This window comes from Pleuronectes platessa, chromosome 10 (genome assembly GCF_947347685.1).
Source record: "Pleuronectes platessa chromosome 10, fPlePla1.1, whole genome shotgun sequence".
NCBI lineage: Eukaryota > Metazoa > Chordata > Actinopteri > Pleuronectiformes > Pleuronectidae > Pleuronectes > Pleuronectes platessa.
Window position 1 is genome coordinate 6,447,676 of NC_070635.1, and position 16,653 is coordinate 6,464,328.

Genomic DNA, 16,653 nt, shown 5'->3' on the forward strand with positions numbered 1-16,653 from the left:
AATGACTTAAAGCCCTCCTGCTATTGGTGGAATAATAAGCTCTAACATGTAGAACATATTAAATTGCTGTAATTAAAAAGGCAGTGATACTAATACCTACTGTTGACAATGGAAAAAAGAGGTGAGGTGGATTATGCAAAGAATCCAAAGTGCAGCCCGATGCCAAGTTGCGAGTGTTTTCAGTCACCGGCTGAAAACCATAAACGTTTGTTTGAATGTTATAGTTTAAATGTTTAGAGGCACAAGACCCAGTTGGTGGAGCGTCATCGTTTCCACTGTTTTGACTGCTCCACAGTCTGTTGTAAAATTCATGAGACAATCGATGTATTTTTATCTGTAAAAATTGATACAGTTTACTAATTAGAAACAACACTCGGGTGAACTGCACCATTAGATTGTGTTTGACAGTGTCGATGTTAGGAGGAGAATTTATCTACCTTTGAATCTGGTTTGAAATGATCCCAAATACACACACACACACACAAACACACACACACGCACACACACACACACACCCAGGCAGGAAGGGTATTGACCTTTATGTTACAGCTAAGGTGCTTTCCTTACTCTTTCCAAACGAGGAAGTGAACGTCCCATTTCACAAACACAGGAGCTATTTGCATCAAGTGTAGGTTTTACGAGGGATAATCCTGGATGGATCTGTTAATGTTCAACTGCTACCAGAAACCACAAAGGAATATTTTAAACTAAGTTCGACCTTAATGTAACACAGGAAAAGTTTTAAATGGGTCTTAAATAAGTAACCGATTCTAAATACAATAGCATCTACACATTGAATATCAGGCATTAAATGTTTGGTTCTACTTTTTTAAATATTGTGAAATATGGTGTTTCCAGACATTATCTCTGATTTCTCAGAATAATTCATGGATCCTGGCGAAAAAACTGGCAAAGGCACTGGACTGATATTTGTGAGTTTTTTTCAATTTGGTGCAGATCCAACAATAAAATCTGGATCTAGTCTTTTTAAACGTGGTTTCATGAGGGGACTGTTGGGCCTCGGCGGTGTTGAAAGTCATTCTGGTTAAATATTCAGTGGCTTTCTACACAAAAATCCAATTTTAGAGTTTCAGGTACATCAGTCACAAAACCAGGAAGAATGAATCAGAATTATTAAAGGAGCAGTGTCATAAATCATTCGTAGCTAAATGCTGGTGTAGACAAATGTTGGAAAAACCGAATCAATACATCCTCTGACACAGTATCGACAATGAACTTCACATGAACATGTCAGAGCCCAGATTTATGACCTGGTTGCCCCGTAGACATTACATTTATCCAACACCATTGCTCGTGCATAACACACAAGCAAAGAAGTAAAATATTCTAATAAAGATTCAATCTTCACAGGTAAATGCTGAGATATTATATATTAACATGCAATTTGTTTCCATATCTTCTACAGAAGGGTGGATGTTGTTGGGGGTTGTTGGGGGTTTCTATTCAATTCTCCTATATCTTGTTCTGTGCAAACCAGTATAAACCCTAAAGCCCTGCAGGCAAACTGTGGCCCTCCTCAAAGACCGAGCACATCTATAACCACGATCCTTCTGTTCTGCTCTCTGAGAATGAGTCAAACGTGAGGCTCTGGACATCTGAGTCCGGGCTCCTAGCTCCTAGGGGAAAATACTGGTGATAAAAGAGCTGGGGTGGGGGGGGGGGGGGAGAAAAGTGAGCATTGCAAAGGATGAACTGGCAAAGCTCCAGCAAAGTTCGTAGATGCAACCGGCAGAAATACAGTGATATTTGTATGTGAAAAAACGGCTCCTGTGAGTGGGAGTATGAGTGGGAGGTGGATAGACAAAAAGAAGTTGGCAGCAATCCAGTGGAAAACATTGGGACAAACAACTCCGGGAGATTCAAGCAAGATGTAAAAAAATGGCCAAGAGGATTGAACCGAGAGATCAGACGTGTGTTTTAACTACGAGGCAGTGGTTCTGACAACACTCTGCGGTGAGAAGGAGAGCGTGTTGTTCCTGGTAAAGGTGGTTTCCAGACTCTGGTGTGTTTAGGAAGGGAAGACATGGAGCAGGGCTGTCCGGCTTCCTGCTCTTTTCCTCTTCTGTCGACTGGTTTATTAGCTGCGGGCGCTGACGGGTGTTTTTCTTTGTCTTTTTCTTCTCTCTTTAAAAAAAATTTCTCCAAGTCCCAAGACAATCGGATGGTTGATAGCAGGGTAAACACCCCTGAGTGCTGCAGGCATGACGGTACTTTGAATGGGGGAATAGCAGTTTGTGCAGAACTGCTGGGTTCACCCAAACCGAATTTCAATCACAGCTGCCGCCTGAGAGTCGGCTCTGAATCAGCGAGTCCTGTCGGACAGAGTCTTTGCCACTTAACTCATTTCTATTACCGAGAGCATAAGGGAGGCAGCGCGTGTCGATCCTCTCACAGGGAAATGCTCATTTCAATCACAGGCTGAAAGGCTGGAGGCCGGTTCGAAATCCACAAATTGATTTTTATTTTTCTTCCCTCATGAATAAAAGAGAAAAGCCCAGACACGGTGTAATGTGTCCTTGAAACATGATATGAGCCTTGATTTTTTTTTATCTTTCTTGTGTATCGGGGAAAGATTCACATTAAAATGTAATGGCTCCTTGAGGTTTACAGTGGAAGTTTCAAGTTATGAGCACTTACGCTTTTCTAATACAGCGGTTTTCAAATTTTATTTGCCCAAGGTCCACCGAAGGGCGAGTCAACATCACGAGGAGGGACATGTATTCTTAATCATGCAAAACCCTGATCGTCCATTCTTACATGTTTCTCTGTCTTTTTATTAGATTTGATAAAATAAATTAAAAAGTAATTATAAACTTTTAGTTTCAGGGCTCCAGACTAACTTTTAACATTGGGGACACTGGTGCGCCTAACTTTTTCATTTAGGTGCCCAGCACATAATACCATTAAACATTTTCTTGACAGTTTTCATATGCATTATTAACTTGTTAGCTTTAGGGCTGGTTTTAATTACACTGGATGTGGTTGAATTTCAATTTAGTTCAGGATATTTCGCAATCATTTTTCTTCAGAGAACCAAAGCTGTAAATTCTGCAAGGAAAAAACTTGGTGCATTCTTGCAAGGTCGGCCCTTCACAATAATCAATGTTGTGTGTATTTGTCTGTCTGAAATTCACATTTTCAACACAAAGTCTTTGAGACAAAATACAGAGACACACAAGATAAATGTCTGGCTCACCGGTGCGACCTAGGAAAAATCCAGTCGCACTTCACGGATTTAAATGTTCACACTCTTGAGCCCTGTAGTACTGTAGTAGTATTGTAATAATAATATTGTACATTATTCTCAAGATCCCATGGCACACCTGGACTTGCCTCAGAGCACAGCAGTGATATTATATCCATATTTAAGGTAAAGTTCAGACAGAGAGAGAAGCTGGTGAACTCAAAGAACGAGGATACGTCTCAATGTCTCAGTCATAAAACTATTCACCCACTTTCACTTAATATATTTTGCTTGATTTATGTTTTATGATAAAGCGCACAAAGGTAACTAAAACATGTGATTGTCTTATCATGAATCTGTATTATGATCCTTTTGATTCGGCACCAAGAAACTACTTTGTGAACATTTATTTACTCTCGTGGAAATAAAACACATCATTACTGAAAGTTCAGTCGGTTCTTTTAGAGCCGGATGCTTTCATCTCACCGACAACGATGGGTTTTTTGATTTGGCTGCACTGAAGCTGCAGTTGTACTTTTAAGGATCAGCTAACTTTCAAACTGAAAAAACGTTTTTAAGGGTTATTAAAAACAACCTGAAAACATCCTGTAAATAGAAACTCACATGTTGCTATCTAGTCAAATTCACAATTTTAAATCATGCATTTGCCAAACAGGGAATTTTACAACCTGCAACACAAAATGTTAAGCAGGTGGAGGGATGGTGTCCTTATTTCCTTACCTCTGATTGGTCGACTGCTTCCCTCACCACGGACAAACAGCCCATCATTTAGCACAAGACCAGACAAATTAGATTCACTAAATAAATCTGAGATGCAGGTGCATGTTCAGAATGTGCAAACAGACCGGGCCATCTTAAAGAAGGATTTAGCATCGTCATCATTTATTCACACCTCGGATGACTTAGGTGATACTGAATATAAATTGATGATTTAGAAATGCTCGCCACACAGAGAGGAACATTTTTGATTTGGCTCACTTTAAGTTTGAGGAGCAGTCAGCAGGTAAACTCTTCTTCCACGTTGACGTTAGGGAATAAACAACAAGCCTCCTTCGCCTGCTACCCTCAGTGAGAAGTCCCCTGCTGCTCTGCAAGTCTAAATACCTTGATGAATGGAAGTCTGCAAGCACCCCCCCCCCCCCCCTCCTTTCCTCTCTTGCATTTCAATGAGTCTCTAATGGGCCCTTGATTAGAAGAAGGCACCAAAGCAGCTGTCAAGGCCGGCCAGGAAATGATAGATCATCCTGGAGACTTCTCTGTCCATTAAGGCCTTTTTACTGGACCAGTAGGTGAGAAGGATGAAAAGAAAAAACTTTAGTGATATTCTTTTTTCACCGAGAGAAATCCCTGAGGAGCCGTGAGCTCTTCAGACGGCTGTTAGACGAGAGGAGCGTCCGGTGAGCGCTGCCAACGCTGTGAGAAAGAAACTGCTGCCCAGGCGTTGTTGCACATAATATAATGCTAATCTAAGAGTTCCATGGCTGCTGTGCTATTTGCTCAAAGGCGTAAAGGGGAAGAGAGACGACCTGAGAGACTCTCAAACGTCCATGAGGAAATATGCTAAATTTGTATTTTTTGCACGTTGAAACATGATGTAGAATCCTGCAAAGAAATAATAAAAACGTCCTGTATCCCTTCACGGTCTTCACCCTTAGCTCGTGTCATGCCAGATTTACGATGAACTTGAGGTGCGAGCAGAGAATAAAAGAGCAGTTTTCAGTGCAATGGGATCCAAGACTGATTTAAGAAATAAACCCATTAATAAATTAAACCCACACAGATGCCCACAGTTCAAGCTAACAAGAGATTTGGAGTAATAATGAAAGTAATTTAAACGGCTCACAGAAGCTGTTACAAATTCACTGTGGTTTGACCGCTATGGATTTTTGGAGGCTGATGCAGGAAAGGATATTAAGAGTGAAACATTTCCATTACATAAATATTTATACTTGAAAAGGAGCAGCGATGTTGAACTCCAACCCTTATGAAAGACAAAATGTACAAGTATTAAGAGAATAAAATGTTTTGAACGTAAAATATAAACATGAAATCAAATTCTATTCCTCATTTTTTAGACTGTGAACATTTTCTTATCGGCGTGGATTGGAAGATATATTGATGCCAAAGTCGATATGTCTCTGAAAGGCTCAACTAATAAATCAATCTTATATCTTTAATACATAAATTATATAATTTGGGAAGTACATGTCAATCCAAATCTTTCCATCGCCCTAAATCAACTTGTGTCCTGCACAGTGGCATCACACACTGATGAGGTTTCACAGTCTGTTCCCTCCACAGTGACTCGTATATTAAGAGCATGATATCCTCTGTATCAGCCGAGGTGCAGATAAAAATGATTAAAACAGATAAAAACATGGAATAAACGTTCACCACACAATTAATCGGCATATTAATGATTAATAAAACACGTCGACTCATTCTGGGTGTGCAGCAAATACTCAAATAAATAAATAAATATTAAATTCCTTGTTGGCTCGCCGTGCATGTTTCTCCTGGCACATCAGCTGCTCTGGGAAAGTGCCCCTTAACTCATTTGCATTTGTGGTCGCAGAGAATCCGGCACCGACCCAGACCGATGTGCACGGGGGTTTAAAGGAAGCAGAAAACTTTCTATGATCTCAAAGTTTACAAGAAAAACACAAGAGCGACCTCCTTTTCCTATTGTGAGACCTGTCAGGGATATAAAGGTCAACGAGACACGAGATGTTTCCGGGGGCCTAGCAAGCCGAGGAGTCTTCAGAACCCAGAGGAACTAATGAAGGTGGACCTCAGCTGCTTTGTCCCCGGAGTTATTCTTAGTGCGACAGTCACTGCTGATGTATGAAGAGACGGAGGCCTGGCAGCCACGGCTTCTATTGTGTGCTGATATTCCAGAGGCAGGTGTGGCCTCTAAAAGCTTATAAATACCCCCCCATCCTTCCCTTTAGTCCTCGTCAGTCAACACTACTGGACACACAAACACACACACACACACACACACACACACAATCAGGCAGCCATGGCAACAGATTCTTATATTATATAATGTGGGCTTCTTGCAGAGAGACATAATTAAAAAGAAAAACACACACACACACACAAAGCCTTACAACATGGATAATTGTGTTTTAATTGGGAAGTGGGCTTCTTTTGAGGTTTTGTTTGCAGGGGAAATGAAAGACAGATATTTCAGAGTTATCACACAGACATGCACCGTGCTGATTGACTGAATATGTTTCATGACAGGAACTAATCTGAGAACTAATCATAGATGGGGCCAAAGTCCTGATAAGAGCTAATTTCATATCTGGATAACAACACATATCGTTATTTATACTTCCTCTCCGCCATGTTATCAGGAGCCAGGTCTTTGCAGATGAAACAGCAGCTGTCACCTCCTTTATTTTCATGATTCCTGAATTATACTCGTGAAAGGTCTGAGTTGGGGTTTTGTTTTGAGCACCATCTTTATTTTGGTGGCTCTCACTCGTACTCAGCCTATTGTCTGACATCATTATTAATAAAAATGCAAAGAATTGATTTCTGGTTTGACAAGATAAACGTTAAAGGATCCAACAAAACGTTACAAAAATATGTTTTTGAAAGCAGAGGAAAAGGAGAATGTGAAAACGTACAGTATGAATCATGTGTTTATACCAAAGCCTTGTGAACATGTTGTATATAGACATAAAGATGGAGGGCAGTAAATAGAGGACAAATTAAAGACTGAAGAATGGAAGGTGGAGTTCAACACACGAATCAGGTGGAAAGTCTCAGGTGCTGCCTCTGACATTATTAACCTTTTGCTTTTGAAGAACAGGGTCCAGGGTCAGATCTTTTAATGAGGAGGAACCAGATGGTTCGAGTTTCACTCTCACTGAGACTCTGCTTAAGTCGACTTAACAGCTGACTTGCTACTTTCCATTTGTTCTCCATCCTGACGCCCTGTTAATCCCCCCTTCTTTTTTTCTCTGCGCCCCCCCCCCCGCCCCCCCACACCCCCTCTCCCTTCTCCGTCTTGTCACTCTCCTGCTTTTTATTTTTCAACGTTCCTTCCAGGTGGGATGACATGAATATTTATTCTTTTGACAGTGATTGAGTCGACATGTTTAGTTCCACCGGAGCCGGTTCTTCTCTCAGCTGCTCAGGACACTTAGTCAATTCTTTTTCTCCACAGGAGGCTTGTGTGTTATCTCTTAGAAGTGTGTCCGTGGAATTTAATGTTCTGGTTGATGACAATGATAGTGTGTGGCGGTTGTGGATTTTTTGCATGTGCATGTAGGGCACATTGTTGTGTAAGGTTATGTTTGTGTGTGTGTGCGTGTGTGTGTGTACGGGGAGCTGTCATTCGTCTATATTTATCCACTTAAAAATGAGAGAGCAGTTGTGTCAACATACTTGGCAGTGGAGGACACTTTGTGTTTAGGGTCACCCTCACTGCTTCATCCACGCAGACAGACAGTGGCAGGTAAGACAGAGAGGTGAGACCGAGCCACTTCTTCAGAGACAGACAGGCGGGCCCCCCCCCCCGGAGAGGAAGTGGGATATTTCTGTCCCACACATCTTTGGCACGCACAGGACTTCAGTTGTGTCTTTAAAGAACACGTGAGTGGGATTTCAGTTTACTCAGCCTTCATTTCCATTTAGCACGAATGGCTTTCATCAGCTACAGGTTACTGGGACATTAAAGAACAGAGGATGTCAATGAAAAAAATGTAAACTCAAAATGTGAGACTATAGAGCATCTGCAAGATACAGTGAATTGATATTTTGTCTTTGAATTGTCAGAGATGTCTTTTCTTTTTTGTTTTAACGTCTGAATGGTCTCATCTTTTCATGGCCTCAGTGAACGTATCTTTTGAATTCCTCTCTCGTTTTGGCATGAAGTAGGGATGAGAACCTTTTTCCCCATCTCCATGTAGACAGATGGGATATGGACCAAACTGAAAAGAGTATGCAGAGAATTCTCAAAGATGGTTGCTCAAATTTTAGTGAGTTCTTATCACATAAACAAACGTTCAAGTGTTAATGTTTTCTGATGTGTTGGTTTTTGTTATTTTAAGTTATGCGTGATTGACAGCTGACAGAGTAGCCCCCACCCCCCCCCCCCCACCCCACACACAAGCTGGCTAAGTTTGTATCTGCGATATTTTGGTTTCATTACTGAATAGTGGAAAGAAGTGGAGATGCCTCACCCATCTTTTATTTACAGTCGTTTTAAAGATGGTAATTCCTTCCCTACATTCAAATGTGTTTATTTTTTGTGGCCGTTTCCTCATTCTCTCTTCAGCCAGAGAGAAAAAAGTGTTTCCATTATCTTGTGGCATATCAGTGATCCACGTTGTGACGGCTCAACTGACAAGTTTGGTTCCAGCAGCTCAGAAAAAAGGCAACATGATACTCCCCGACAAATTCTCCTGAACGAGTTTTCAGCTTCTTAACTTTTGGCTCCGTCACTGCACAGCATCGTCTCTGTCAGATTAAGCTCTTGTGAAAGCTGATCGTCGGTTTAACTTGATCTGAGAGCGTTAGTCCTCGACACCCGTCCGGTTCACCTGCATGTTTGCGGATGTACTGATGCTTGAGATTTGCCTTTTGTCATCACCGCAACCGTGTCTCCGCAAACTAGACTGACTGGCTTTGTCTTTCACTTAAACAAATAGAAAACTGTTTGTCCGTTTTCCCCCTTGAATGAGTAAAGCACTTAATACTTGATCTCCTTTTGTACCTGTTTACACAGTTCTTTTAAAATACCAGCCCTCAGGACACCGAGACGCTCCTTCCCCTCCAGAGGCTGAAAGCTGCACTACACGTGTGGACCTTTGCTTTTGCTCCGCTCCCTACAGGGCCCCAGGATCAGGCCTTCCCATGGAGACTGATCAATTTTAATGTGCCAGAGGTCGACCTTCCATTAGCCATGTTCAAACAAACCTCTCCCCTTGCACAACAGTGAGCCCCAGCAGCAGCCACAGGGGAACGAGGCGGCCTGCTAGCCTGTTAGCTCACTCTGCTGCTGTTCTCCACGGTGTAATTGATGGAGATCAGGGGAAGTAACACATTACGCTGGTTTATGACAACACAGGTGGATGCTATTGGGCGAGAGCGAATGAAGTTATCAGTCAGGCGCGACCTGATTCTGTTTGTTGGGCACATTCTGAATTCACTTCCCCTCAGCAGCCACATGATTAATGACGGGCAGGGTGTGGGCAGCACCATGTCGGACCTCAGCTGATGAATTATTAGAACCTCAGTGGCCCACGAAGGAGCGATTCATTTATATCGTGAGACACCTTCTTTTTTTTTTCTTCCCCAAACAGAAGAAAGAGTTTCTAAACGTGAAAAACAAAGATTACGCTGCAGGAAATATGACGGATGACATCAGAAAAAATCACATTGCGGATTGACTATTAAAGCTGAGATGATTAGGCAGGTAATCAAAAGTGATTTACAATTATGAAGCTCGTTTTTCAAGCAATAATGGCCGGAAAAAAATTACTGATAGAGCTTTGCAAATGCAAACATTCGCGGAAAATGTATTTTCTGAGGACACCATATGTTTTTCAAATGATTGGATTTTCCACTTCTCCTCTCAACAGATGATATGTAAATATCGAATATGTTGGCTTGAAATCCACTTGGTATGTTTGGCGCTCAATCGCAAATGTAAATCATGAGGCAGAAGCTAGAGACACTTTTTTATTATGGCTGATATTGATTGAAAAACATATTATTAATGACACCCCCACCACCCCTTGGTCTCTAGTCCCAACCAGTGTTAATTTTGGCAGCTATTTTTGATTTAGTCTTAGTCTTAGTCTTTTGACGAAAATGCATATTAGTTTTAGTCACCTTTTAGTCATTTTAATCCTTCTTAGTTTTAGTCTAGTTTTAGTCGACGAAAACAAATTACATTTTAGTCTAGTTTTAGTCGACGAAAACTAATTACATTTTAGTCTAGTTTTAGTCACATTTAATAGCCACATTAAACTCCTTTTCTATAAAAACATATAGCTGCAGCGTAATAGCTTAAAAATATATATTTAATTTTAAATGTGAAAACAAAAAGGGAGAGCAGGTCAGACTGGAGCCGGACACAGAAACTGAACATCGGTACAAACCAACTGCAGCTTCTGCTCTGATGAAGAAGCTGAGGCGCTGATCTCTGACCAGCTGAGACCATAGAAACTCTGGTTTTCACTGTTTCCATAGTTAAGAAGCAGTCGGTCACTGAGAGGCTGCTCCACGAGAACGCGCTCTGCTTTCACTGTGTCTCTCTGAGCGAGTGCGCGAGGCGGGGGGCGGAGCTACGGACCGGAGCGCTATCTGGGGCGCACACACACACAGACACACACAGACACACTCACTCGCCCGCTCCTGATACTTCATGACGGCCTGATACGATGATGTTTTAAAAATTATTGTGACTTAGTCAACCACCAACATTTTCGTCTCGTCTCGTCTCGTCAACGAAAATTAAAATAGATTTCGTCATAGTTTTTATTTTCAAAGATTCGTTTTCGTTACGTCTTCGTCTCGTCTTCGTCATGGAAAAAAGGTCGTTAACGAATATATTTCGTCATCGTCTTCGTCAACGAAATTAACACTGGTCCCAACACTTAAGATATAAGACTGATGCACTTTTAGAGAGCACTTGTTCATTACATATCTAAATGGTGCAGTTAGCAATTTGCATATATTTAGCAAATCCTTTGGCCCAATTACAATTCTCTGGAGTGGAGGCTGGAGACTGATTTGACAATTCTGCACCCCGACGAAATGGAACAGTCATTACTTAACCACCTCCACTCGGCAGGAGAACTAGAGATGCACCTCTGAGGCGTCTTTTGAATACAAAGCACAAAATAAATAGTTGTTGCCTGTTGCCTGGGCTGCAGAATGTTTTCCTGCAAAGTGGCCGTTCACTTAGCAGCTCGTCTGAGACGTCGTCGATTGGGTCGCTTCAGTCACTGGAGGCTGTTGACTTCTTTTAAAGGACTCTTCGTGTGCCCGTTTTACCACAGTTGATATGGCTCCTTGGGGTCTTCATGAAATGTCTGTAACATATTTTGGTCAAAATACCACAAGGATCATTTAAAACAACACTTTTTTTACCCTGTCTAAAACAGCCCTCCTCAGATTGACCTGTTTTGAGGGCCCCGCTGCCGCTCTGCCTCGCTCTGCCTCGCTCTGCCTCGCTCTGCCTCCCACGTTCTCCTGCACCTTCATCGCTCAGCTACCCCCCCCCCCCCCCCCCCCCCCTCCTCCTCCACAGGTGCCGGTCGAGTGTTACCATGGAAACCAGGACGGTGATGCAGAGCGAGCGGGAGGAGCGGTCGTCCAAGATGTCTCACAGTATGCAGCTGTCCTCCCAGAGCAAGAAGAGGACCTTCACTTCCAGGTGCAAACACCGTTACCGAAATGTGGCCGGACACAGCATCAGAGATCTAAATGTATCAGAGATTATTTTGAGGATGGACGTTCATAGTTTAAAAACAGGATCCAGAAGAATAACCAACCAAAATAATTTTGCATTCAAATCAAGATATCTATGATACCGACAATAGGTTTTGAGTGTAGCCATATTTAGGTTATTTCTAACAATAGACCATTGCTACAGAAAACGAAGTTTGTGTAAACTCTTCACGGACCTGACTTACTTCTTTGAACTGCTCTTCTTCTGGGGCAGAAACATATCTTTAATATTTAAAAAAAAAAGTTAAATTATTAACATCCTCAATAACAACAAATTGATAATTTGTTTGAATCCCTAGCTCAGGTCTTTGTAAAAAATAAGGAAAATACAGAATACTGCGTTATCCTTAAAAACACAAGTTTACTTTAATCCAGTCATAAAAAACTACAGTTGGGAGAATTCACTGTATTTGTTGTTCACTGCGATGAAACTAAAGAGACATCTGCTCATGTATTTTGATCACCAATAGCACAGACCAGAGTCTTATGAATTATAACCTTTCTAACAAAACTGCTTTTGCTTTTCCTGACAGAAAAAATAAACTATAATCAGAATTATTCAGCAGAAGCTTCAGAGGTTCCACCTGAATTCTACAGCAGTGAAAATAACTATGCTCATCCTAACAAGGCATTTGTCTCTTGTTCAGCCCTTCACCCTGATTCTAATTAAAACAAGAGAAAAATCCCGGTAACATGTTGAAATAACTCAGTATCTCCGGCTTCAGGCATTTCTCAGAAATTATCTTGAAATGAGACAAAATAAGGGAAGCCATTGTTCTGGTGTCAGGACACAAACGCTTGAGGCCACAAACCTCGTGAAACAAGCTGATTAATATTTGAAATTATCTCATACACTAGGTACTTTTCTTCATTTATTAGAAAAAACACAATTTGGAACAGATTAATTGATCGAGTTGAGACTGAGGCTGTTTGTTAAACCCACGTTTTACCATCGGAGAACATCGTCCTTTATTCTGCCTCCGCGTTCACGGACTCTGCCCCAAATTTACATCTAAATAAATAACGAAGCAGATAAAGTTGATTTTGTATATTGTTGAATAATTGATGCAAAGCTGTTCACGGCTGATTTGTTTTTTCAGTGGCAGGATGACATGACGTTTGTGTTTAAGGGGAAACATTTGGCAGACTGCTCACTCTGAGCACTGGGAGACATCACATTCACCAAAGTGCAGCCGGGGGACCAGTGGGATTAGCTGGGAGCTCAATGCACACTCATGCAACATTCACTTGTCACTGAGTCCCACTGCACCACAGAGACGTACGCACCAGGGCCTCTCTGTTTGGGCAGTTCGGCTCGATTTACTAGATAGAAGCGCTAAATAAACCAATTCAGTATTGTGTAGTTGCAGCTGAATTACTGTGAATGGAGTATTGTTATAGTGTTGTGGATATTAGGTGAAATGGCGAGTAAACAGAAGGTGTTCCAGTTCAACGGCTGGTTTCCAAGACAAATAGAAAAATGGGAGTTCCCTATCGCAAGCGTTGTAAAATACAGCAGCTCTTGAAATAAGATATAAACCAAATTGCACACACTCATAAATAACAGTCCTCTAAACATGACTTATTTCTCTTATCAAGATGGAAAAACGCCAAATTATACATTTACACAATGTAAAAGAAAGTAATGAATATATATGATATTTAATGGGTTCATGTCCCACCCCTCCACAAAACCTAGTTAGTAGTAATAGTAGTTTCTTCTGTAATCCTGCAAACTGACAAACAAATGCAGATGAAAATAAAACTTTTGATCACGGTGCATGAAGTGGTTCTGCAGACTTTTCCTGAGCACTTGAAACCTTTTCCTCTCTTGTGGTTTAAAAGCTCAAGTTCAAGAAACAGCGGCCGGGGGGGGGGGTGAATATACCTTCACCAGAAACAACCTGATGACAGCTGCTGAGAGCAAGACAAACATTTCCTTTGTTTGGCTGCAGACGCATCAAGCAGACGCGTGAGACTGAGTGACAGCTCGACAACGATCAGGGAGGAGAACTGCAGCTGTCACATAAGTTAGACGCACAGAACAAAGAACAGGTTTATTGTGGGGGGGGGGGGGGGGGGGGTGTAATGCTGAACCCTTGCAGCCACCCGGACGTGGAAACTGTGAATTATCATTACATCTGCCTCCAGTGCACTTTGCCTTATTGAGCTTTTATCAAACTTTTCAAGCAAAGTCGTAAATAAAACTTTTTTTTAATTATTTGCTGCTCTTTACAAGTTGCATGATTTTAAATCTTTCACTCACTCAGACCTTGATGTAATAGTAATGTTCAGATTCTCTATACTGGGAGGATACAGCAGCATACACACGTAGCCTGTTCAGCTGCAGTGGGGCATTAGATATGAAATGATATTGCACACAAAGTTCAATAACGCTGGCAAATGAGTCCAGTGAGATCTCGTATGATTCGCTCCTACTGTGCTCGAATAGTCTCAAGTCAAATTTACTTTCCTTTCAAGAGCCCCCCTGCTGCAGTGAGTCATTAAATTAGGCAAACCTGGGGGGTCTCCATCGCTAAATGAATGGATGTGGACCCATTCCATCATTATTCTATCACTGTTGGTTCAGTTGATCTAAGAGCTTATGTCTTTTTCTGTGTAAAAAAAAAAAAACGAACCCAGAGAGAAAGAGAGAGAGAGAGAGAGCAGGTGCATTTGGAAATTTCAACTTCGAACGCCCTCAGTGGAAGAATACTCAGATGTATCTTCATGTTAGACTGAACAGCTTCGCCTCCGGGCGGCTTCACACACAAAGCTATTGAATAACACAACAGTCGCACAACAACAGTTTAAATAAAAAAAAGTATTTTGTTTCTCCTTGTTTGCACAATACGCTCACAGGTATGGGTTGTGATTTAGCACAAGTTGTTGACGTACACACAACAACAACGACGACAATGCATCACCCAGTGCCTCTCAGGTTCCCTCTTTTTTGTTTCCTCCTGCTGGTTACGACCATGTTAATATATTTTTGAGGAAGCCTGTTATTTATAAAAAAAAACAACACATTAAACCGTCTTTGAAGCTTTGCCTTGCGTTGTTCCTCCATGCTCATGTTCGTATGCATGCCATGAGTGTGTCTGTCCGTGTGTGTGTATATATCCGTGGCCGTGCTACCCCCCCCCCCCGAGCTCCACGCTACATTATTCAACGGCCCGGGCCTCTCGGCACACACTCAGGGAACCTAAACAAAACAACAGAGAAAAAAATAAGACGGCAAAAGCAGAAGTTGTCCTCGGAGGGCTGTGAAAAGGGGAAATCTCTCAGCTCACAAACAAAAGAAAAGGAGAAGTAACGTCAATTTGCATTGCCATTTGTAAGATGGCTGGTTCAAAGGAATCACCTGAGGCCAGGTAGTGGTTGTTGGCGTGCAATGCACACCTGGGTGTACACACAGCTCAGACAGACAAACTTTGTCATTTCTGTGTTTAGCCCTTTCAAGGGTTGTACTGTTATGTAGTATAGCACTAGGCAAAAGGCTTATGTAACTCCAGACCCATTAAACAGACAGAAACGTATATAAAAAGCATTCAAATTCAAAATATCACCTCACTGAGGTTGGAATTAAACGTGTATTAGTCGTCTGAATTAAAGAAAAACTTAAATTAATGTATCTTTTATAACAAAATTGTCTTTCAACATCTTTGCCCCAAGTGACCTTGTCCCCAACGACACACACAAAGGTCAGCTCAGTTTAGTGTTGGCTCTTTACATGGTGAGCTCATGCCTGAGTATAGCTTTACACACACCATCTATCTATTGTCTGTCTGTGTGTGTCTGCGTGACAATGTGCCCGCGATAAACACACTAACCAAGTCTAAATACAGTGAGACAGCAACTGGCAGTGTCTTTGATTTGCGTGTCAAGCGACGACAACACAAACTGCTCCATCCCCAGTGGACACAGACACATTGTGGATTAAAAGAACGCACATCGCGGCTGATGACCTCCTGTAACCGTAACAATTACAAACCGCCATTGTCCCCTGAACAACCTATTGAATTACATCCAAAACCCTGTTTGAGTTCATTACCGCTGTCGCACCAGCAGCTCCTGTCGCTCCCTGTTATATAAGCTCCCTGTAAACAATAGAGCGTGTGTGTGTGGACACCAGTCAGAAAAAAGAGGAAACACTGAGAGAGCAGAAGCAGATGATTTGGGTCCTAGCATTTTTACAATCAGGGTTCCAGGGTTTGCACTGGCAGCTCAAAGCTCATGTCAATAACTGGTGATAAAGCCAAATAACTCCCGATGTTAAAAAAAGTGATGAGGAATCCCGTGATCAGGACCAAAGTTCTTTTCTGACTCATAACCACAAACTTCCACCAGGATTCACGGTAATCTGTCCTGCAGCTTTTGTATAATCTCTCTCACAAACACAACAAAAGCAGCCAACATAACAAACAGATGACGGTGAAAACACAACAACCTTGGCAGAGGAAACACAAAAGCAGCATTTTGAACATCAGTTGAATTCCGAATATCGATATGAGTGTTTGTGCTCGGCAGAGATAAATCTCCCGTGTTGCACGTCGCTTGCTTTCCCCCGAGCCGCACAGACTGACAGAGAGTGTTAGTGCGACAAACAACACACACTGACGTTTTTCAAAGAGCCTCCGCTTCTTTCTTTTGCAGTTTGCTGTTTTTTCTTTGTCTGAATTCTGGTTCGTCACTGTTTATCTTGCGAGTCCTTCACGAGGGGAAGAGGAGGAGACAGAATATATCCATTACAGAAGCTTTTTGTAGGATAAGAGTTGCCGGCTTTAAAGCGAATCCCCTGGAGTTTGAGAATGAATCAGAGCTCGTGTTTCTGGTGTTTGCCTGCATTACTGGAGCTCTGAGTGACGTGAGGCCTCCTCTGCCGCTCACACTGAGGAGGGAGAGTCACTGCTGCTTTCTAGTGGCCGAGCAGAATAACTGTCTGATGAACT

The 16,653-nt window shown here is 41.9% G+C and overlaps 1 protein-coding gene across 1 annotated transcript in view; it reads left to right on the plus strand.

Moving 5' to 3' along the window:
• Positions 1 to 7,702: 7,702 nt before the first annotated feature.
• myom3 (myomesin 3) overlaps positions 7,703 to 16,653 on the plus strand; it is a 52,552-nt gene continuing 43,601 nt past the window's right edge. The window contains exons 1-2 of the mRNA XM_053433424.1: positions 7,703 to 7,834; positions 11,502 to 11,627. Of these exons, the coding sequence (XP_053289399.1) occupies positions 11,521 to 11,627 (107 nt within the window). The 5' untranslated portion in view covers positions 7,703 to 7,834; positions 11,502 to 11,520. The remainder of the gene's footprint in view (positions 7,835 to 11,501; positions 11,628 to 16,653) is intronic.